Genomic DNA, 23,631 nt, shown 5'->3' with positions numbered 1-23,631 from the left:
ATTCCACGGAATGTTAAAATACATTGCACCATCCCACTTGTCTATTTCTTCAGTCTATCTCTGCTAAAAGAGCTTTCAGAAAGAAACTGTCAATAGAAACCTGGGCTTCCTCAGCAGACCAAAGCCTTGAGAAGAACACAATTCGCTGTTTTGTATTTGAACGCACATGTGTGTGTCCTTTTAAAACTCTTTCCATTTGTACAATGACAGATTTCAGATTGGAGTTAATCTGAGCATGGAAGACTATGCCCTGACGTTTGGAATTAATCCCTTCATTGCCTTGATGATTCAACCCATCGTGACGATGACTGTGGTTGACAACCAAGGACTGGGGCTTCCTGTTGACATTCAGGTAAGTGCATGGGCCACTGTGCTCTCATGGACAAAGAGGCATATTTTCAAAACTATATATCTATATCTATTTATCTTTATACTTTTAAAAATCAGAGTTATTGATAAATAATATACTTGCAGTAAGTTCACACTTTTTATGTACAGTTCTATGAATTAGGGCAAATGTACAGCTGTGTGACCACCACCACAATGAAGATAAACATCAACCCAAACAGTGCCCTTGTGTTTCTCTGCCAGCAATCCCCTCCCCACCCCTCGTCCCTGGCAACAACTGATTGGTTTTCTATCCATACAGTTTGTCATTATAGAATGCCATATCAATGGAATTATTTTTTATATAGCCTTTTGTTTCTGGTTTCTTTCCTTTAGCTTGATGTCTTCAATAGAATAATTTTATATTGAGAAATAGAAATATGGTGTAGTTAAGGTTCTATTTCTTAAGAAACCTTTTCATTAAACAGGTGACCTTTTCACTAAAGAGGTGAAGGAATGAAAGAACTGCGTAAAATTAAAGCCATGAAGTCATTCCAGTGGAAGTGGTTCTCATTAGCTACAGCTGAAGGTTTTTCCTTGCCCTAGCTAAAGTTCAATCTTATTAAAGCTTAGTTCCCAAATTCTGTAAATCTACTCTGTCTCATGGACAAAATCGTCATTCTTACCTCTCTATAAATAGATAAGAATTCCTACAAAATATTTAGAAGCTATCTTGTTTAAAAGCAAAAAGGCAAAAAGAAATCATTTCAGAATACAAAATTAAATGAAGTAATGCCAGGACATTTTTTAAAAATCTATTTTGTAGTCGCACTTGTTCAACAGAGGAAAGGATTGCTTCCATTTAATAAATCTTAACACTAAGATTCATGTAGATTCAGTACTACACACTTGTTCGATACAATATGCTTGTTTGAGGCTATTCGACGTGTAAGCATTACTTTCTAAAATAAAATGTAAATTCCTAATTTACCATCTGGTTGGCAAATTGCTCTTCAGTTTTTCAGAAATTATTCTGTGTATCATATGTTAGCGAGAGAACAAGCTTGAAATCAGCAAAATCTGGTTTTGAATCTTGATGTTTATAGTGACATATTAAAATTTTTTCATTCTGGAAAATTTCAAATACATACAACATTTTGAAAAAATAGTATAATGAAACCTCATTTTCTCCTTACTCAACTTTAACAAATATCAATTTGTGGCCAATCTTGTTTCATCTGTACTCCACTCCCAGTGAAATTTCTCACCCCTGCTTCTAAATTATTTTAAAGTAAACCCTAAAGATGTAATATTTTCTTAATGTCTCAATTTTCTTATGAGTAAAATGGAGAATATAAGACTTACTGCATGAGTTCTTACACAGGTTAAGTGCTGGCCTCTAAACCACACTATTCCTGGCCTTTAGTGTTGTCAATAAACAAACATCTCTGTTTTCCTAATTGAAAAAATAACATCTATTTACATTAATCAACATGGTTAGGAGGCACTTACCTTTTCTAAAGACTTTTACATTAATCAGTTCCAGATATTTCCCCTACTTTTCAACAAATCCATTATATCCTAAGTTGAAATGAATGAATTCCTATAACTGAATTAGGTAAAATAGGACTAGAAATAAAAACGACCCATTAATCCTTCTATTCTCCTTTCTGCCACTATTTTGTGTAACCTAATTTAAAATTTCAGTGTCTTCTTTGTTGGCAGATCAACACCTTTTGCTCTTTCTTCAAAAGGCAGGGGGTCACACAGGCATGAACAGCTGAAAACAAATCTAAAATTTGGCAGAAAAATTCAAGCTTTACCTTTTGTATCCCCTGATACTTCAATGTTTCCGAATCCTTTTACCTTCTTGACCAAGAGGAATAGATTTAAGTCACTCCTTTAAAATCTTTGTATTGCTACCGTATCTTCTCTGCTAGTCTCTGCTGACATCCTCAATGCTGGAACAACTTTCAATTCGGTTCTTCCATGGAAAGCTATTTTAAAGTTTAGTTGCTAAAGAAGAGAACAGTTGACCCAGGTACAGAGCAGGATGAGCAAAAACGTACAGCTCAAAGGCATAACAGAAGACAAACCCTATTCCTATATACCAAGAAAAAAAGATGTTATTATGAATGGCTGGTTTTGAAAACTGTGCTTCTTAAAAATTGATTTTTGGTAGGAATCTAATTAAATATGCTTTCATTAAGTTTTTAAGAGCCAGTAATATGGAAGTGCATTGATTAGTAACTCCCAAATCTCAATCATAAATGTCCATTCATCATTGACTCTGTCTGCACTCATGATATTCCACTAATAGGATGCCAAAAGCCATTTTTAAAAATTGGAATCTAAAAAGTAGAAAATACAAACTGAATCAGCATTTTTCTCTGACACAGAGATTCAGCAAAGAGTAGGATGCATCGAGACTTCCAGAAGCGATTCCTTCATTTTCCCAGCATCTCTCAAACTGCTGTCACAACATAAGCTATTTATGGAGTTTCAAAGGTCTTAATGGATTTATGAAGATCTTAAAAAGGGGCTTCAAGACACATCTTTGAAGATGACTGAAAGATTAAGGGAAGAGGCCCATGAGAAAAGCTAAAAGAAGGATTTTTATCTCAACTAGAAAAAGCTGAAGAGTAATTTAGTAATAATCACCAAGCCGGTTATGGAGAGAGTGGTAGATATAATTGTCTTTACTGAAGGCATAAGACTATACTGTGGTTGACTAATGATATAAAATGATTTTCTGGCAGAATCTTGTTTCCAAAAATAGATGAAATTCACAAGTTTGAATATAAGAGGGATTTGGAGGGGGTGGGTAAATAACCATACAACATCTCAAATAAGGTTAATTTTTTAAAATAAGCCTTTAATTAGGTAAATGAAGTAATAACACCCCACAAGTTTGCACCAGTACACCCACCTCTTGGTTACGTGTTACCAGACCTCTTCATCCCTCTCATCACCCCCCACTTCCCCACTTTCACCCCCCAATTTGCAGCGATAACTTTTGGAATGAGAAACAGACTAAGTGCCCATTTCTTCTTGATCAAGGGAGTTGACAGTAAGACTCCTCCGTCATTCACTAATTTCTTTGCCTTCACCCTCCTCCTCCCTGGATGGTCTTGAGGCTTAAGACATGAAAAGCAACTCTTATCACCAAGTTTGGGGAGTACACACAAAAAAGAAAAGGGAAAGGCCAGTGGCGCCAGGTGCCCCTTTGATATCACAGAAACCGCAGCTGCTGTGCTCCTCTGCCTTCATTTTCCTCACTGGGAAATAACACAGTGACCCTGCCCAGTGCTCACAGCCAGCAGCCGTTGCACTCAGCCACTCTGGGACCAGCTGATGGCCTCTGATTGCACCCTCCATTGGATTAACCAGTTAGCATAACTGGTACTTTAATCTACCTTTAATTAAATAAAAGTTAGAATCATGAAAATGGAATTTTAGTTGCAACCCCAAAGGGATTAGTAAGGAGAGGGGCACTCTGCGTAGAAAGATTACCTCCCGAAACGTCAAACACAGTGATGATATTATTTTAAGTGCATGAAATGGGGATTCGTCTGGATTTGGAATAGGCTCACATACATCAAAATGGATATTTTTCAGTGTGTGTGGAGTATGTGCTATTTGACATTCCAGATAGCCCAGATGAGTGTTCTCACTTCATATTCATGGACTCAAATGCAGGTTGTGTGTGGTCCATCAGGCTTAGGTTCCACTATTTCACAAACTATTTTTTGGTGTCTTAACTCAAAGGACAGCTGAAGTCAAAGGCCAGATTTTCTTTCTTTTCTTTTCTTTTTTGACACAGTCTTGCTTTGTCGCCTAGGCTGGAGTGCAATCTCGGCTCACTGCCACCTCCACCTCCCGAGTAGCTGGGATTACAGGCACACGCAACCACACCTGGCTAATTTTTGTATTTTTAGTAGAGGCAGGGTTTCGCCATGTTGGCCAGGCTGGACTCGAACTCCTGACCTCAGGTGATACACCCACCTCGCCCTCCCAAAGTGCTGCAATTATAGGCATGAGCCATCGTACGTGGCCCACATTTTCATTATCAAACAAAATAAACTCCTTAAAAGGATTTTGAGTGAGTTTGGGTCCTGATCATTTAGACATTGCCTTGTTTTCTTACTTTTCTATCCTAATGGAGATGGTCTCCATGCAATTACCTTAGGAGGAATGGGATTGAGGGGTTGAGCTTAAAGGAGAAAGGGGTGCCATGGCTGGAATATGACACCAAATCTCGTGCTGAGGCTTGGTCCCTAATGTGGCAGTGTTGAGAATTGGTGTCTTTAAGAGGTGATTAGGTCATTCAAGAGGGATCGATGCCTTTCTCCTGAAAGTAAGCTCTTGCCCGCTTGGGAATGGATTAGTTACCACTTGAGTGAATTGTTATAAGCAAGGCTGCCTCTCATGTTTGGTCTCTAAACATGCGCTTCCCCTTCCTTCTCCACCATGTTATGACAGCACAAAGCAAAGCCCTCGCCAAAAGCCAGCCAGATGCTGCCACCTGATCTTGGACCTCCCAGCTTCCAGAACTGTGAGCTAAATAAGCTTCTTTTTTAAACAAATGTTTTAGTCTCAGGTATTCTCAGTCAACAGAAAATGGACTAAGATGGGGACTTTAGGGTTGTTTGAAATTTAAACAAATTTCAGTAAATGTTTTTAAATTTTTTTATTAAGAAAAGCTTATTTATTAAAGGCAACAGACTTTTTAAAAAATATTAAAGTAAGAAAAGCTTACTTTCATTAGGCAACAAGAGACTGGATATCAGAAAAATCTTTACACCACAAAACCCTTGGATTTCATGGATATAAATTTAATTTAAAAAACATAAACGGCTGAACTGGTAAGAAACTAAGAAAAATCCTCAGATGCCAAAGCAAGAACACGAAGCCAGATAGCTAAGGAAGCATTGACTCTGTGGTGTGCTCAAGGCATCTGCTGGTTCCCCTAGAACCTAGAGTTTTGGTTTTAGTGGCAACCCCAAAGGGTCACATCCTCAGTGAATGGTGAATCAGAACAAAATACAAAATGACAGGGGGAAAATCCCTCATGAAGAAGACTAATCTGGGTGGAGTCTGGAGAATATACCCTCAGCATTTGCCTTTATAAACCAGCACTCACGTAATTCTGGAGTCCTATTCCTATAGGCTAAACTTTTTTTCCAAGCTGAAAATTTAGTTTAAAGTGGTCCTGATTGGCAGTGTCTCCAGGCACCTATATGTAACAAAGGCAAATGGTTTCTGAAAGAATGTACCTCAATACAGGAATCAAAATATTGCCACAAATAAAATTCCATCGAATATGAGATTATGATTTTTAAAAATTCAGAATCAAACAAGGATATAAAGTTTCATGAACAAGCCAACTGAAGTAATAAATAGCAAAATCAGACTAACAAAGATTTGACATAGAAGAATTATCAGTATTAGAATATAAAATAAAATGTTTAATATGTTTACACATGGAGGAAAATAACATCATAAGAATAGAACAAGGTATGTAAATAGAACATCATAAGAATAGAACAAAATAATCATGAATTTGGGGAAAAAATAGAACTACAGTCATGGGAAGCATAACTATGTTTCGGTTAATGATGGACCATGCGTATCAGCAGTCCCCACCCTTTTTGATACCAGGGACTGGTTTCGTGGAAGACAATTTTTCCACAAACCAGGGCAGGGGGATGGTTTCAGGATGGTTTCAAGTGCATTATATTTTTGTACATTTTATTTCTATTATTATTGCATTGTAATATATAATGAAGTAATTATACAACTCACCATAATGTAGAATCGGTGGGAGCCCTGAGTTTGTTTTCCTGGGAGACAGTGACAGATCATAAGGCATTAGATTCTCATAAAGAGTGCACAACCTAGATCCCTCGCATGCACAGTTCACAATAGGGTTCCTGCTCCTATGAGAATTTCATGCCATCACTGATCTGACAGGAAGCAGAGCTCAGGCAGTAATGTGAGCAATGGGGAGTGGCTGTAAATACAGATGAAGCTTCTCTTGCACACCCGCCACTCACCTCCTGCTGGTGGCTTGGTTCCTAACAGGCCATGGACCCTAGTACAGGCCCTTGGACTGGAGGTTGAGAACCCCTGGCATATAGGACAGTGGTCCCATAAGATTGTAGTGGAACTGAAAAATCCCTATCACCCAGTGACATCGTAGCCATCGTGATGTTGTATCACAAAGCATTACTCATGAGTTTGTGGTGATGCTGGTGTAAACAAACCTACTGCACTGCCAGTCTTATAAAAGTCTAGCACATGCAATTACGTACAGTATATAATACTTGATAATTATAATAAATGGCCAGGTGCGGTGGCTCACGCCTGTAATCCCAACACTTTGGGAGGCCGAGGCGGGCAGATAACCCGAGGTCAGGAGTTTGAGACCAGCATGGCCAATGTGGTGAAACCCTGTCACTACTAAAAAAAATAATACAAAACTTAGCCAGCCATGGTGGCAGGTGCCTGTAATCCCAGCTACTCGGAGGCTGAGGCAGGGAGAATCACTTGAACCTGGGAGGTGGAGGTTGCAGTGAGTCGAGATCGCACCACTGCACTCCAGCCTGGGTGATGGATCAAGACCCTGAAAGAGCAACTTCCAGCCCTGAAGCTCCACTCATGTAAGTGCCCTATATGGGTGTACCATGTTTTATCTCTTATGTGTATTTTTACTGTATCTTTTCTATGTGTAAATATGTTTAGATACACAAATGCTTACCATTGTGTTACAATTGTCTACAGCATTCAGTACAGTAACATGCTGTACAAGTTTACAGCCTAGGAACAATAGGCTATGCCATTTAGCCTAAGTATGTAGTATGCTATGCCATCTAGGTTTGTATAAGTATACCATATGATGTTTGCACAATGACAAAATCACCTGGCAATGCATTTCTCAAGAAATATCCCTGTTATTAAGGATGCATTACTGTAGTCAAGAATAGAAGCTTAATAAACAAGTTAAGAGCTATGTAGAAGTTAAGAGCAATAAAGAAGAAAATATTAAACTGTAAGAACTCATTTAGAATATAGCACAGAGATGAAAGTGGAAAAAATTAACACACATGGAGGTTAGAGTGAGAAAGTTTCACAAATGTCTATTTGACGTTCCTTGGGGAGATAATAGGATAGAAGTGAGAGACAGACAAAGAAATATCCATGGAGAATTTTGCAGATGAGATGAAAGGCATAAATTAGATTTAGGAAGCCTAACAGCTCTCCAAAAGAGTAAATGAAAAGAAATTCAAATCTAAACACACCGTAGTGAAACTGCAGAATACCAAAGAAAAAGAAATCTTATAAACAGTCAGAAAAATAAAAAGAGCATCACCTACAGAAAAATGATAATTAGATTGACAAATGACTTCTCAATGGCACACAAGGGAAGCCAGAAAGATCATGGAATAATGCCTTCAAAGTGCTGGGGAAAATAATTGCCAGCTTAGGGTTGTACACAAAGAGAAAAACATTTCAAAAATTGAGAATAAAATAAAGACATTTTCAGACAAAGAGAAATGGAGTGAGTGAGGCACACTCGCTTTGTAAGAGTGTAACAGACCCTTCCAAAAGCAATTTCTAAAGGATGCATTCAAGAAAGAAGGAAAATTACCCCAAAAGGAAGGCACATGATGCAAGAGGGAGTGTGAAACGGAAAACACGTGAGTAAATCTCAACACTGGCCATGTCAAACAGTAGTAACGTTTTATATCTTGAACAGTTTTGAAAAACATAAGACTAACATCCTGGACAATAATAAATTAGAAATTAGAAGAATGTTCAAAACCAAAGATTTTTGTACTGTTCTGGAGAAGGTAAAAGTTATTAATTAGACACTGCCAGGGTGGCATGCCAAGCCAGGAGGGGTAGCAGCCCACCTGGTGGGGAGCATACTTTATCACCATCATTATTTAGAATTGCTGGTACATGGCAACAATAAAATGCAGACAGGCCCTTCATCAGTTTTACTATTGCTTTTAAATTCTCTACAGGTAATTCTCCTCCTTACTGCCTGTACCTAGGGAAGACCACTTCATCACCACCACTATAGTCCTAGCTAGTGGGGAGGCTGAGACAGGAGGATCACTTGAGCCTAGGAGTTCAAGGCTGCAATGAGCTATGGTTGTCATAAGGAGTGTGCAACCTAGATCCCTCACATGCACAATTCACTATAGGGTTCACGCAGCCTGGGCAACAGAGCAAGACCCTGTCTCTAAAATGTGTGTATATGTATATGTGTTTATACCCATACACATATATAAAAATATTTTATATGAATATTGTTGGGCATTCTTACATAGATTGTTTTGCTTAACATTATGTTTGTGAAATTAAGTCATTTCTTTGCTTCCCTTTAAGGCAAAAATTTATGGAAGTGTTATCTACTTCCTGTCGCTCTAATTCCTCTCTTCACACTTTTTCTTAAACCCATTGATATCCATCTTTCATCTTCAATACTTTGCCAAAACCATTCCTGTCCAGATCACCGATGTCGATCCAGCAGTCGTTCATCAGTGCTCACCTCACTTCACGCATCTCACTTCATCCTTTGGTAGCATTGTCACCATTATCACTCTCTCCTCCTTGAAACAGTTCCATACTCGCTTCCAGGGCACCATGCATTCTTAATTTTACTCTTTCTTCGCTAGATGCTCCTTTCTGTCTCCTTTGCTGGCCTCTCCTCTTTTTTCAGAGGCTTTTAACCCTGGAGCTCCTAAGGTTAAGTGCTTACAAACTCTTTTCTCTATATAGTCTTTGATGGTTTCATGCAATCTCTATATTTGTATACCGATGACACCAAAAAAATGATAGCTCAGACCTTGACTTCTCCCCCTGAACTTCAGACCACTGTGTCCAGCTGCCTACTACTCAGCATTTCCATTGGGATGTCTAGTAGACACCTGCAATTCAGCATGCTCCAGATGGAATCGTCATCTTGCTCAAAACGGTGCTATCTACGGTTTTTCCCCATCTTGCAAGTTGCTTAGGCCCAAAACCTTGAAGTCCTCCTGTTGACTTGACTCCTTGACTCCTCCTGTTCTCTCTCATCTCAGATATAATGTGTCAAAAAGTATTCTTTTCTTTATTTTCAAAGTAATTCTAGGAGATAGTTGCTTCTCATCACCTCCATGGCTACCACTCTGTTCTGAGTTGTCACTATCTTTTCCACATGGATTATTGCAAGACCTTCTAACTCATCTCTGCTTTAATCCTTTGCCCTCCTCAACCTAGCCTCAAAATAGCAGCCAGAGCTCTTCATACAATATACATGAGATCATGTCACTTTTCTGCTCTGAACTCTCCAATGGCTTTTCAGTTCATACACAGTAAAAAAACCACAGGCCTGAGGATAACCTGCAAACCCCACCTGATATTCCTGCCCTCTCCTTTACCTGTCTGGTCTCATTTTCTACTATTCTTCCTCTCACTCAGTTCAGCTACACTGGGCTCCTTGAGAGTCTTTAAATATTTCAGAAACCATCTTTGGACTTTAGCTTCCTTTCCCTGGAATGCTCTTTCCCCCAGATATTGCTCTGTGACTCACTTCCTTTAAGTCTTTGTTCAAATGTCTCCTTTTCAATGAGGCCTGCCATGATGATCATATTTAAATTTGCATCTCTTCTTACCTTGTAATACAGTCTTTCTGAATCTTTGTGTCTACATTCTGGGTCCTTATTTTTAAAAATACAAACTGAAATATTTATTAAATATTAAATATTAAATTAATAAATATTATTAAATTATATAATACAGGATTCAAATTAACCCATGGGGGGAAAGGGTAAATGGTTGGGTCATTGATGAAACTAGATTGGCCATGAGTTGATAATTGATGAAACTGGGTACCATGAAAGACTGGGCCATCATGAGCCCCATCGAAACCACATCCATCAGCCAGTGAACTGGGCACAATCAAATTATTTAATGGAACAGATTGAAACAAACCATCTACATGGCCTCAGTGAGCAAACGAAACCCAAAATACAGTTTCAACACATTCAAGTCCACCCCCAAAACAACATGGAAACCAAAAGAGTGGGACCATCTAAGAGCACTAACCTCGGTCATGCTAGTGTTTTACAGATGTGATTAAAGTCCATAATCAGTTGATTTTAAATACAATCCTAGAGGACCTGATTCAATAATCTGGGTAGACCTGATTCAGTCAGGGGAAAGGCCTTACCAGCAGTGCTGAAGTTCCTCTGAAAAGGGAGATTTGGTCTGTGTTCGGGAGCTTCAGCCTATGCCTGTGAGTCCTAGCTCACCCATTCTGATGGCCTGTCCTGTGAATTTTGGACTGCCTTACCAGCCTCCATCACCATGGAAGCCAACTTTTTAAAATTAATTTCTTAATTTATATCTCCTATGTGTTCTGCATCTCAGGTTGAACCCTGACTGATGTAGATTTAAACAAGTAATGTACTTTCTTTCACTTAGTTTGTAGCACTAATTTGTTGAATAATCCATCAGGCTTGGGAGCTTAGGTAGCCAGCAGCAGTGGATATGTTCCACTATTACAGCTCAAATTCTTAGCTGTAGGGGGCTGTACCCCCTCAGGCCACAGTGATGGTCTGTGCCACAAGCAGCCTATGTTAGTGCTTGTAATACACGAAGTGGTAGGAACCATGGTCACCAGCACCCAAAATGGCCCGAGGGCCCCACCTGGAAGCAGATAAGCACCACAGGTCATCATGTTTGTCCTCAAACATCCCAATGTCACCAGGCTAATTTTTCCCCTAAGGGGACCTGGAAATATTGCCATATGGATTCCAGTATCCAAGAACCCCAGAAAAGTCTGAATTCCCCTTCTTTCCCTTTCTGTATGGACTGGAGTATAGCGCCATTGACCTCCAGTGGAGACCCAGAGACCTTGGCCTCAATCTAACCATACCATTTAGCCTGAGACATCGGGTCTGCAACGTCCTTTTATCAAACAAACACATCAACCAGGCTGCATAAGGCGTCTCTGAACCATCTCCATACCTGTCCTTTAGCTAGAGAGTCTCCTCTTCTGTGGCGGCCTGCATTGCATGGTTGGTTCCTGCTCAGATGCCTCAGGACCACATCCTTCTCAGGTGCCTCAGGGTCCATCTGAGCATTCTCTTCCTGAGATCTGCAGCCCCAGGAATGAAGGATCACATCAGTGCCCAACAATCAGGGCCGTGTGCCACAATCTCGTTTCCACGTGCCGTCCTGGCAGCCTCAGTCCATGTCCAGCTCACTCACATCCAGGAGTCCCACATATAACCCCTCCTGACCCATAACATGTCCAGCAGTACCGTCCAGCTCTTGTGCCCCCAGGCTGACGTCTCCACCTTCAATCAGGTACTCGGGGGTTTTGCCCCCTGCTTCACCAATAAGCCATGATTCTGTCAGACTGGACCCTGCCTGCTGTGTCAGTTTTGGGGAGCAAATTCACTGTGCACTGATTACCAATTTTTCTGAGTCCAGGGAGGCTCACACCCACACACACAATGAATGACATGAAGCAGGTTGATTACTTATAGGCAGGCAGCAAGGGGCATCAGAAGCCTGAGATTCATCATGATCAAGAAGCCGGGCTCAGGAAGCCATGAGAGGCAGATGAAGTCCATGAGTGTCATAATTTTCAGTGCAAGGTGTTTTTGTTTCCATAGCTCTCACTTTCTCTCCTCATCCCAATCACACACACACCCCGACCCAGCACCACCTGCCTCTACCCATCTAGCAGTTTTGCAGTTGTCTTTTCCTGTCCCATCCCCAGGCCCCATCCCGTAGTGCTAATGGGGATAATAATAGATTATTCTCAAGCCTGCGGAGGATTTAGGTCAATCTGTAGCCTAAGACTGTGTCTGGGCTGGGCGTGTTGGCTCATGTTTGTAATTCCAACACTTTGGGAGGCCGAGGCAGGCAGATGACCAGAGATCAGGAGTTCGAGACCAGCCTGTCCAACATGGTGAAACCCCGTCTCTACTAAAAATAAGAAGAAGAAAAAATTAGTCAGGTGTGGTGGCAGGCACCTGTAATCCCAGCTGCTCAGGAGGCTGAGACAGGAGAATCGCCTGAACTCAGGAAGCAGAGGTTGCAGTGAGCTGAGATCCCACCACTGCACTCCAGCCTGGGTGACAGAGTAAGACTCTGTCTCAAAAAAAAAAAAGACTGTGCCTGTATCTTCCAGTCTCTCTAAGGCAGTGGTCCCCAACTTTTTGGCATCAGGGACTGGTTTTGTGGAAGACAGTTTTTCCATGGGAAGTGGGGAGATGGTTTCAGGATGATTCAAGCACATTACACTTACTGTGAATTTTATTTCTATTATTATTACAATGTAATATATAATTAAATAATTGTACAACTCACCGTAATGTAGAATCAGTGGGAGCCCTGAGGTTGTTTTCCTGCAAATAGATGGTCCCATCTGGGGGTGATGAGAGACAGTGACAGATCAATAGGCATTGGATTCTCATAAGGTATGTACAACCTAGATCCCTCACATGTGGAGATCACAATAGGGTTTGTGCTCCTATGAGAAGCTAATGCTGTGGCTGCTGATCTGACAGGAGGCGGAGCTTGGGTGGTAATATGAACGATGGGGAGCGGCTGTAAATACAGATGAAGCTTCGCTCACTTGCCCACCGCTCTCACCTCCTGCTGTGAGTCCTGGTCCGTGGCCTGGTGTTTGGGGACACCTGGTATAAGGGGTTAGCAGTTCAGAATCCACAGCCCTGGGCAGCAAGGACAGCAGGTTTATTCCAAGACGAAGGGGGCCCCACTCTGACACCTATCTTCAAAAGTGAGACTGGCTCTGATCCCCCACTCTCATGAGGTGTTTGGCCTCTCTTGTATCCTACGCATGTCATGCCTGTGACCCAGAACCCAGCAAGCCCACAGCTCCAGCCCTGCATTTTACATTTTCAGTCTGTGATCCACAGAAATAGATGTCTTGTTTTTGAGTTCAGCTATGTTGTTATTTTATTTTTATATGTTATATACACGTATCCATCCTGTGTATATAACACAAAAACAAACTTTCTTTTTCCTGTTTTGAACAGAGGCCGCATCAATGTGTGAACACATGAAACCATCTTGATCCCAAATCTCCTTAGCCTGAAGTCTCTTCAGCGAACAGAACCATAGAATCTCGACAGTCAGAAAAAGTGTGGAAGCTGGAGAAAATAATCAACAAGAAAAAAGGAAGGGAAAGGAAAGAGCAACATGCTCTTCGTTAAATTGAAGCACTGAAGAAAAGACTTCCTCCTTCAAAGAAGTTTGAAAACCCCCTTCCCACCGGCTTTCTTTTATTAGGCCCTGATTTCATTTCTTACTTTTACTAAAGGTAATACAGAAGACGGTGTCACTGAGAGAATTTTTCCACAATCGAATGTATTTGGTTTTAAAATGTTTCAACAAATATTAGCCAGGTATGGGGGCAGGCGCCTGTAATCCCAGCTACTCAGGAGGCTGAAGCAGGAGAATCGCTTGACCCTGGGAGGCGGAGGTTGCAGTGAGCCAAGATCACGCCATTGCACTCCAGCCTGAGTGACAAAGCAAGACTCTGTCTCAAAATAAATAAATAAATAAAAGGTTTCAAATATCTTCCACAAAATGTTGCAGTGTATGGAAAAAAAGGAAAAGAAGAAAACCTCACACACAGGAGAAAGGGAGGAAGAAGAAAGAAGAATATGAAACATATGAATGAAAGAAATCCGGCGAAACCCAGCTGAGCTTACCCCACCATTAAATTCCATATTTGTTCTTGATTGCAACGCCTGAGCTTGGCATGTGGGTCTATCACTGAAGGGCTGTGTCGTCTTACATCAATAAAACAGGGGCCCCAGGCCGGGTCCTGTGGCTCATGCCTATAATCCCAGCACCTTGGGAGGCTGAGGCGGGTGGATCACTTGAGGTCAGTAGTTCGAGACCAGTCTGGCCAGCATGGCGAAACCTTGTCTGTACTAAAAATACAAAAATCAGCTGGGCATGGTGGCTCATGCCTATAGTCCCAGCTACTTGGGAGGCTGAGGCAGGCTAATCACTCGAACCTGGGAGGCAGAGGTTGCAGTGAGCCGAGATCATCCCACTACACTACAGCCTGAGGAACAGAGTGAGACTCTATCTCAAAACAAAAACAAAAACAAAAACAAAAACAGGGACCCTGGATCTCCAGGGAGGAAGACACACTGCAGGCTTGTTCTGAGGCAACATGATGTGTCACTGAGCAGGGCTGGTCCCCAGAGGCCCGGCCACAGCTTCTTACATGATCCTTTGCTGCATTGCTGCCATAGCAAGTGTTTTTCATCTTTTTCCTTTTTTTTTTTTTTTTGGTTATTGTTTAGTGTGTGTGTGTGTGTGTGTGTGTGTCAGGGTCTTGCTGGGTCACCCAGACTGTAGTGCAGTGGCGTGATCTCGGCTCACTGCAGCCTCAACCTCTTAGGCTCAAGTGATCCTCCTGCCCCAGCCTCCCGAGTAGCTGAGACTACAGGCACGCACCACCACACCTGGCTAATTTTTGTATTTTTTGTAGAGACGGGGGAACTCACCATGTTGCCCAGGTTGGTCTTGAACTCCTGGACTTTCCTGCCTTGGCCTCCCAAAGTGATGGGAGTACAGGGATGAGCCAGGGCATAAGTGTTTCAAAGGCTTTGTTCCAAGATAAAAAAGATAAAATATCTCTCCAGTTTCTGAACAGACAAACCAGAATTCAGTGTGATCAAGTGGAAGAAAGGCAAAAAGAGAAGTTTTTATGGGCACTTAGTTTATTTTATTAGGAAATTTGGACAATGTTATGTGATAACTAAGAACACAAAAGCAAAGAAACAAAAGAAGCATCGCATGCCGATGGGAAAAGTGGAACTAAGACGGAGCTGCATCGCCATGAGCATGTCCATCAGACCAAACACGAGGAGTTGTGATTTCATTTCCCTGAGGTCAGTGACCTGGACAGTTTCACAGCTGCTGCACTGTTCTCATATTTTTCCATGAGATCGTTCTTATTAGTTTGGAAGCTTTTCAGACGGAAAGACATGAAACACCAAAGAAAAACAGCAACAGAGTTCAAGACCACAGAGGAGGGGGAGACCAGACAGGATGGGAAGGATGGGAGTCTTACCTACAGGACAGATACCTGCAGCCCCTGCCCAGAGGCCGGGGGCCCGCCTAGCAGCAGCATTGCTTCTGGCAGCAGCATTTCTGCTGGCAACAGCCCTTCCCATAGCCACAGCCACACGAGCCGCAGGTGCGGCGGCAATAGCAGATCACGGGAGTGCTGCAGCAGCCCCCACAGCAGCCGCGGCAGCAGGGGCAGCAGCTGGAGCAGCAGCCCACCCGGTAGCACCTGCAAGTGGTGCAGCTGCCACAGCCACCACCGCAGCCACCACCGCAGCCACCACCACAGCCACCACCGCAGCGGCCACCACAGCCACCACAACTTCCACAACCACAGCAACCCATGGTGTCAGTAGAGGACTCAGGTGAAGTGAGCAGAGAGGACTCAGGAGAGGTGAGGAGGTCTGATGCCTCCTCCTGCTGGGGGACACCCTTATGTACCATCTTGGGGAAAGGAAGAGGGAGTGACCCAGGACACATGACCAGTGGTCACTTCCTTGTCGTTGCTACTGCAGTTTCCATGATAAGGTTATCTAGGACTATTCCTTGTTTACATCCTTATGGACTATATTTGACCCAAAACATTTGCTAATTTTCACTTGTCTCTGTTAAAACCAGATTAAAAGCAAGCCAAGAGATGCTAACATGTAGGAGAGGATCTTCATTTTCTCAGAAACCACTTGAATCCTTGAGACTTCGGGTTAAGCCGGAACCCAAGGTGGCTGCCAGCTGCTTTTCCATCTCTCTGCCATGGCTTCTCTCCAGGAAATCACCCTGCTTTCATGGAAATTCCCGAGATGCAAAAGAGTAAATAAGAGCATCCAAATAAAACATGTCATTTTTGCAAAAATGCTCACTTGCCAACTATATTTCTGAAGGGATCTTTATAGTAAACGACTCTTTTTTCTGTTTTGTTTCCGCTCACAATTGTCTATGATAAGGCTTGAGGCAACACTCCCTTCCCTTCTCACTCTGTCCCGCCTCCCAGAGTGTTCACATTCACACCCATGGTGTAGATTTCCATATGCATATTCCCTGGTTAGTTTCTCCACGGGGTGCCTCCAGCTCAGACTCTCCTGCAGACTACAAAATCCATCAATAGCCACTCTCCATTCCATCTTCTCCCCTTGGAGTTTCAGGGACACCTCCAATGGTCACATGCTCCAGACTCAAGTCATAATTCTCCCTGCCTGATCACCAACTAGCCACCAAAATAAAACTGTGTTTTTCCTCCACTGCTCCGTATCCATCAAGATACGAATCCATGTTAAAAATTATCTTTGAATCTTTCTTTTCTCTTAGTTCCATTTCTAGTCTTTCACCAAATTCTGTTGCTTCTGCCTCGTTAATAACTTCAAACCTATTCACGTCTCTCTAGCTCCACTGTCCCCGCAACCCCAGTTCAAGCAACTCCCTGACAAGTTGAAAATGCTCTGTTTAGTCCATATACCACAGAGACAGCTTGGGGTCATTAATAAACAACTCTAATCCGCCACAGGGACGTGGCAGCACTTTCTCTTGCTCAAATTTCTGAAGAACAATTTTACCAAGTTGGGAAAACAGGCTTTGGGCAGCGAGCCTGTTACAAAATGAGTTGGAGGATGATCTCGTCTGCAGCAGAGATGCTGACTGCTGTCTGCTGAGCACTGACTGATCGCCAGAAGCCTCTACCTCAGCATGCATGGAGAAGACCCTGCTTGCACTCATATTTTTCTTGCCTTTTTTACAGGCTTCTTGTTGGTCACAAATTCTCACACTCCACCATGATCCACAGCCACAGGCTTCTCCTTGGAGCCATAAACTCCTTTCCTCCCCATGCTGGGCCTTCATTCAGCTCAGCAAGCTTCTCTGACCTCTGGACCATGTGTCCCTCGATGTTCCCACCCTGCGCTCTCCCAATAGCCCAAGAGCCTGCTCTCTAGGGAGCCCAGGCCAGGCTATTTAGCACAGACTTTTTTCTCTCAGCCATCAATTGACATCACCTAATCAAGGACAAAAATGAATTCCTGGCTGGGCGCAGTGCCTCGTGCCTGTAATCCCAGCACTTTGGGAGGCCAAGGCAGGAGGATTGCTTGAACTCAGGAGTTCGAGACCAGCCTGGCCAACATGGTGAAACTCTGTCTCTACTAAAAATACAAAAATCAGCCAGGCATGGTGGCACATGCCTGTAATCCCAGCTACTCGGGAGGCTGAGGCAGGAGAATTGCTTAAAACCGGGAGGTGGAGTTTACAGTGAACCAGACCAAGAATTACATCACCAAAATGCAGACTCCTAAGAGGACTGATTTCTGCTTTTGAAATAATCATTAAGACCTGGTGTGCAGAAGACAAATCACAATGATGTGCTTCAGATGAGGAGGGAGGGAGCAGCCCCAATGCCTTCACTGGTCAATAAATGGGATGATGGCATCTGACTTTGGCAGTGATCTTTGAATCTGTGGCCATTTACACCTCCCAGCTTGCGTTGTTACTTACTATTGCAAGCCCTTTGAAGTCAGGGACTCTGCCTTCAATATCACTGTACCTATCGCTGAGAAGCTCTCAGACTGTTCAGTGCAGGGACTGCCTGGTGCTGTGTGGGGTTTGTAAGCCCTGCTAACAACTCATGGACCTATGCACATGGTGCGTATTCCCAGGGCATCTTAGGAAGGAGGAGAAGGCTGTCATTACTAAGGACAGCCTCACCACACGTCAGCTCCCAGAATGCTTCCCTAGAACTTTAAGGCCTTTTTAACTTATACTGGCATATAGTTTTATGAAAAAAATAAACAAAACCAAAAATGTAGTGAAGACAAAGATGTCTGAAAGGAAAGTCAATATGAGATGGAGGGATTCTTCCATGTACATCAAGTCAAATGACAACAAGGAAGTGGTCATGTGCCTTCCCTCTCCTGTCTCCAGAGTTGGTATATAAGGGCCTCCTCCAGGAGAAGGAGGCATCAGACCTCCTCACCTCTCCTGAGTCCTCCTTCTTCACTTCATCCGCATCCTGTCTACTGACACCATGGGCTGCTGTGGTTGTGGAAGTTGTGGTGGCTGTGGTGGCGGCTGTGGTGGCTGCGGTGGTGGCTGCGGTGGTGGCTGCGGTGGTGGCTGTGGTGGTGGCTGTGGCAGCTGCACCACCTGCAGGTGCTACCGGGTGGGCTGCTGCTCCAGCTGCTGTCCCTGCTGCCGCGGCTGCTGTGGGGGCTGTTGCAGCACACCCGTGATCTGCTGCTACCGCCGCACCTGCCGCTCATGTGGCTGCGGCTGTAGGAAGGGCTGTTGCCAGCAGAAGTGCTGCAGCCAGAAGCAATGCTGCTGTTAGGTAGGGCCCTCAGCCTCTGGCAGCTGCTGCAGGTAACTGCTGTAGGTAAGCTTTCCCATTCTGGCTGCCACTGACTAATAGGACACAAGCATGACCTGAACCTGTCACCTGCCCGTGAGTATTTCACATTTCTATAGTTTTTTGTGATTCTGCCTGCATTCAATCATCATCACCAACAAAAATAACAACCATGCAGCCTTCTATGTTGATTACAACTCAAGTCATGACCTCAACAAAATGGAGTGAAGATAGTTAGACCTTGAAATGCCTCTAAGGTTGCTTTCATTTCTGTGCTGTTTTTACCGCTGCCTGGGTATATTTGTATACACAAAGCAACACTTATCTTAATAAATTATACTAAATCATTCTCAAAGAGCTATCTCTTTTGTTCTTTCCAGTCTCTAAACTGTCTGTCCATGGGGAAAAATGAGTTTTATCCCAAAAGATAAATCAAAGAATAAAAAACTAGATGAATTCTTTACACTAGACACATAGATTTGTGGATGATTAATCCACTGTGGGTTTGTAAAGAAGGAAGGGACTTGGGGGGCACATACTCAGCCTGATACTTCATTATCATAAACCAAAACTTTCCCCAAATCTCTCTCTTGATAGAGTCTTAGAAACAGAAGTCTGGACTCATAAATACCTGTTCAGACTCCAAATGGTCATATGATCATTCAGGAGCCTGATCACTTTTGGGCAATGATGAAATTTGGCTCTTAGCCATGTTAGGTATCATGGAAGTCTGTGGTATCAACCACTTCAAACTACAAAATTAGCTTTCAGTTGTAATGTGAGACTATCAGCATTAGAATCAAAATAATCATACACCCTACTGAGAGTGTCCCCATGCACAATAAAAAATGTCCCCAAACACCCATTTTGCTAATTTTTCATAGAGATTCCCTGATCCTTTTCTTTGCAGACTTCAGATTCTTGATTTATTGTGGCTAGTTTAGCAGCAAAGTGAGAAGGAAACAAGGCAGAGAGCGGGGAATCCCAGCTTGGGTGAGCAGTGGGGCGGGGGCCGAGGGAAGCCAAGCTCCTTGGGTGTGTCTCCCGGAGAAGCTGGTTCTTGCACCAGCCCCACGAGGACCACTTAGGGTGTTTCCTTGTTACTCTAAGCAGAGTTTGGCTCTGGACAGAAGCTTAAACAGGTTGAACTGACCAAATGAATGTTATAACCAAAGGGAACACAAGTCAAATAACCATGTCAAATAAGATTTCCAAAGAGGGGAAGATGCTGTCACAGAAAGACAGTTTTCCTTCCACCTTGAAATTCAGAAGAGAGGGTTTGGAGGCAGGTGCGAGATGAGCCCTCTGAAGTCTAAGTTGACAAAGTGGTTTTGGGCACTCATCTGGCTCTGTCTCTATTCCCTTTCCAGCTCCAAGAGCCCTGAGCCTCTAATACCCTCAGGCTACCCAAAGCCCCTTAGTTACTCTCAGCCTTTAGGAATTACCTCTGGGGCTCCACCCTCTCACTCATTCTTCCCTCCCAGGCTTCACCTGTAGAACTGCCCCCTCCCTTGTGATGGTTCTCAGCTGGAAGCGCGGGGTCAGGAGAGAAGTGCCAGTTCATCCATCTTACGCTAAGGCAAGTGGCATCCGCTTTTCCCCACTGAGGGAGGAGCCCTCAAGTCACTTTTCCCAGTAATGTTGACCAACCTAATGGGCAGAATTCTGGGACATGTGGTTTTTCCAGCCACCAAGACCCAACACTTCTTAGGCACTTGCTCCTCCTGTCCCACTCACTGAAAATGTGAGTTTGTTTCCAGTCAGCGTAAATAGAAGACGTGGCTGTCTGCCAGGATTTGCTGGGTCTCAATACTCATGTTGACATAGATTTGTGAAAAAAGAACCCAGGTGGCCTGGTATGGGGTTTGTGTTGTGTGTGTATATATGTACATATATTATGAGATAGTCAGATGGTCCGTCAGGCACGGCCACAAGAAGAGGCAAAGGCGGCTGGGCACGGTGGCTCATGCTTGTAATCGTAGCAGTTTGTGAGGCCGAGGTGGTTGGATCACCTGAGGTCAGTAGTTCAAGACCAGCCTGACCAATATGGTGAAACCCCAACTCTACTAAAAATATATATACAAAAATTAGCTGGGCACGGTGGCATGTGCCTGTAGTTCCAACTACTCGGGAAGCTGAGACAGAGAATTACTTGAACCCATGAGGTGGAGGTTGCAGTGAGCCAAGATCGTGCCACTGCACTCCAGCCTGGGCAACAGAGCGAGACTTTATCTCAAAAATTAAATAAATAAATAAATAAAAAGAAGAGACAAAGGATAGGTTCAGGAAAACAGTGTATTCCCATCACAGGTCCTAAAGAGATGGAGTCACTGCATGCCAAGAGGGGGTCACATGGGAGACAGCACCGGGGGAGTGGTCTCAGCCAGGCAGACAGGGAGAAAGGACCCATAGGCTTGCTCACGGGTGTCAGGGTGGAATATATGAGCAAGAGGTGCAGGGTGTCCATCAGTGCATCTGAATGTTACTGGGTCTCAGTCAGGGGAGGACAGGGAGGTGAACCTGTGGCAGGGGCTAAACGTACCACGCTGGGGCTCACCTGGGAGAGATGCACAAAACTTACAATGCAGTGCACTGGGGGCACCTGTCTGCATCTCACCTCCGCAGAGGAGTGGCTGTAGGTACCTCCCTGTAATCCAATTGTGAGTTGGAGTCTTGGTTTAGGCTGTCTGAATAATTAGCACAAATGTAGTCAACTATCCCTTACTGTAGGGGAATTTATAGGCAGGGCTTATAGGGATTTGCAAAGCAAGTGAGAATACTAGCAGATTGAAAAATGAAAACAATTTGTTGGGCACAATCGAACTACAGAAATATCTTCTTTAAATTCTGACTATCTTTTTTTCTTTTTTCAGTATTAAGTCCATCTGAGAAACTAGAGCCTTGGGACCCAGGGATGAGGAAACTTACTGTACAGACATGCGGGCTGACCTTCATTCACCCTGCGGGCCATGGCCTCTGCCATCCAACTGCACAGGCTTCAGCCGAAACTCTCTCCAGCACTGCCCTAAACAGACCAAGTGTGAGGGAGGGAGCATGTAATGAAAAGTCCACAGAGAACAAGAAGCCACAAGATTCGGTGCTCTGAAGCCATTCTAGATGGTTTCAGGGTAACTAGCTTCCCACCTCTGACAGGGATACCATGGCAAATACCACTCTTTGCCTAGGATTATAATTCTTTGTGCACAATGCATCCCATCCCAAAGACAGTCCACAGCAGGACTTGCTCCATCTCTGAACTGGTCTTACCCCCTTAAACCTGCCTTTATATCTAGGAGTTTCTTTATTTTATTTTTTTGAGACAGAGTCTCGCTCCATTGCCCAGGCTGGACTGCAGCGGCGTGATCTCAGCTCACTGCAACCTCCACCTCCTGGGTTCAAGTGATTCTTGTGCCTCAGCCTCCCAAGTAGCTGGGATTAAAGGCACGTGCCACCATGCCTGGCCAATTTTTATATTTTTAGTAGAGATGAGGTTTCACCATGTTGGCCAGGCTGGTCTCAAACTCTTGACTTCAAGTGATCCGCCCGCCTCAGCCTCCCAAAGTGCTGGGATTACAGGTGTGAGCCACCAGGCCCAGCCTATATCTAGGAGTCTCTTGATGAGCATTGGTCGACAGAAAGAAGTCTCTTCTAAAAATTGTTAATGCTTTTATAGACTACTCATAGTCTGAGTCATAAAACATCATTTGCCTTTCAATTTATACCTTCCAAGTGAATATGATTATTGAGGATTATCTAATTATTATCTACTTTTCTCTCTAGGTATAAAAAACACCATAGATCCTATACACACAAAAATGGTTTTTCTATCAGAAATGGACTCACTCGCCTGGCAAAAGGACACAGATTAGATTATTCTAATCTCAAGGCCCCTTAGGCTTATGAATTCAAAAAAAAAATAGAAGAAATGAACAAAAACATAAATCACAGTTTGTTATTAAGTAATATCTGAAATGAATTAGAAAGAAACCATAAGCCTTAACAATACTCCAATCACAGTTAAATTAATTTAGACAGAAAAGCAAATAGCAATTGACTTGAAAATAAGAAGTGGGGCCGAAGGTGGATACAAGAAATCCAGGAGGGCTAAGATAAATCCCAAATCCAATGTTCGCCAATGCCTACACATTCAGTACAACCTGATGGCATTAATTCTGTGGTTGGGGAAATGTGACAGTGAAATCGGTAATACCACAGTTCTAAATGTGCACTGTTGGCTGAACTTATGGTGTGGTGGAAGGTGATAAAAATTAGGCTTCTGAGAAAGGATGGGACTCTGCCCTCCAGGCAAGGAGTAAATGGCCCCGGCAGATGGAAAACTACAGCAAATGTAATCACCTGCATTTTGCAAATAGGTGTGTTTCTGAGAATTTGTTTGAATTAGTTCTTTGTAAACAAAACAGGATTTTGAATGCATTCAGGAAGCTTGTCTTTTTTTTTTTTTTTTTTTTTTTACAGAGTCTCGCTCTGTGGCCCAGGCTGGAGTGCAGTAGCACAATCTCGGCTCACTACAACCTCTGTCTCCCGAGTTCAAGCGATTCTCCTGCCTCAGCCTCCCGAGTAGCTGGGATTACAGGTGTGCGCCACCACGCCCGGCTAATTTTTTTGTATTTTTAGTAGAGATGGGGTTTTGCCATGTTGGCCAGGCTGGTCTTGAACTCCCAACCTCAGGTGATCTGCCCGCCTCGACCTCCCAAAGTGCTGGGATTACAGATGTGAGCCACTGCGCCTGGCCCAGCTTGTCTATTTTTAAAGGAACCTCACATCTCAAAATTGAATACGAACTGTAGAGAGAAGCTGGACATTCAAGTATTCTGTTTGGTAACTAGAGGGCACAAACA

The 23,631-nt window shown here is 43.3% G+C and overlaps 3 protein-coding genes across 3 annotated transcripts; 2 read left to right on the top strand and 1 right to left on the bottom strand.

Moving 5' to 3' along the window:
• Positions 1–23,206, top strand: LOC101135007 (folate transporter-like protein C2orf83). Its single transcript, XM_004033298.5, has 3 exons — positions 1–352; positions 4,810–4,882; positions 21,646–23,206. Exons 1-3 carry the CDS (start codon positions 236–238, stop codon positions 21,876–21,878), a joined length of 423 nt encoding a protein of 140 aa, XP_004033346.4. The 5' UTR covers positions 1–235; the 3' UTR covers positions 21,879–23,206.
• LOC129532197 (small cysteine and glycine repeat-containing protein 4) lies at positions 15,468–15,792 on the bottom strand. The gene has a single exon (XM_055380600.1). The coding sequence runs from the start codon at positions 15,790–15,792 to the stop codon at positions 15,499–15,501; it is 294 nt and encodes a 97-aa protein (XP_055236575.1). The 3' UTR covers positions 15,468–15,498.
• Positions 18,425–19,085, top strand: LOC129532196 (small cysteine and glycine repeat-containing protein 3). Its single transcript, XM_055380599.1, has one exon. It carries the CDS (start codon positions 18,452–18,454, stop codon positions 18,752–18,754), a length of 303 nt encoding a protein of 100 aa, XP_055236574.1. The 5' UTR covers positions 18,425–18,451; the 3' UTR covers positions 18,755–19,085.
• Positions 23,207–23,631: the final 425 nt, after the last annotated feature.

Source organism: Gorilla gorilla, chromosome 11, assembly GCF_029281585.2.
Source record: "Gorilla gorilla gorilla isolate KB3781 chromosome 11, NHGRI_mGorGor1-v2.1_pri, whole genome shotgun sequence".
Lineage (NCBI taxonomy): Eukaryota > Metazoa > Chordata > Mammalia > Primates > Hominidae > Gorilla > Gorilla gorilla.
Note: the sequence above shows the minus strand (reverse complement) of the source record. Positions and strands in the feature narration are given on the sequence as shown.

Bases quoted from the DNA above. Each gene is read 5' to 3' on its own strand.
- LOC101135007 (XM_004033298.5), top strand. From the start codon at position 236: ATGGAAGACTATGCCCTGACGTTTGGAATTAATCCCTTCATTGCCTTG. The intron at 353-4,809 runs GTAAGTGCATGG...ATGTTATGACAG, and splicing joins GGCTTCCTGTTGACATTCAG to CACAAAGCAAAGCCCTCGCC. The intron at 4,883-21,645 runs GTGAGCTAAATA...TTCTTTTTTCAG, and splicing joins ACCTCCCAGCTTCCAGAACT to TATTAAGTCCATCTGAGAAA.
- LOC129532197 (XM_055380600.1), bottom strand. From the start codon at position 15,792: ATGGGTTGCTGTGGTTGTGGAAGTTGTGGTGGCTGTGGTGGCCGCTGC.
- LOC129532196 (XM_055380599.1), top strand. From the start codon at position 18,452: ATGGGCTGCTGTGGTTGTGGAAGTTGTGGTGGCTGTGGTGGCGGCTGT.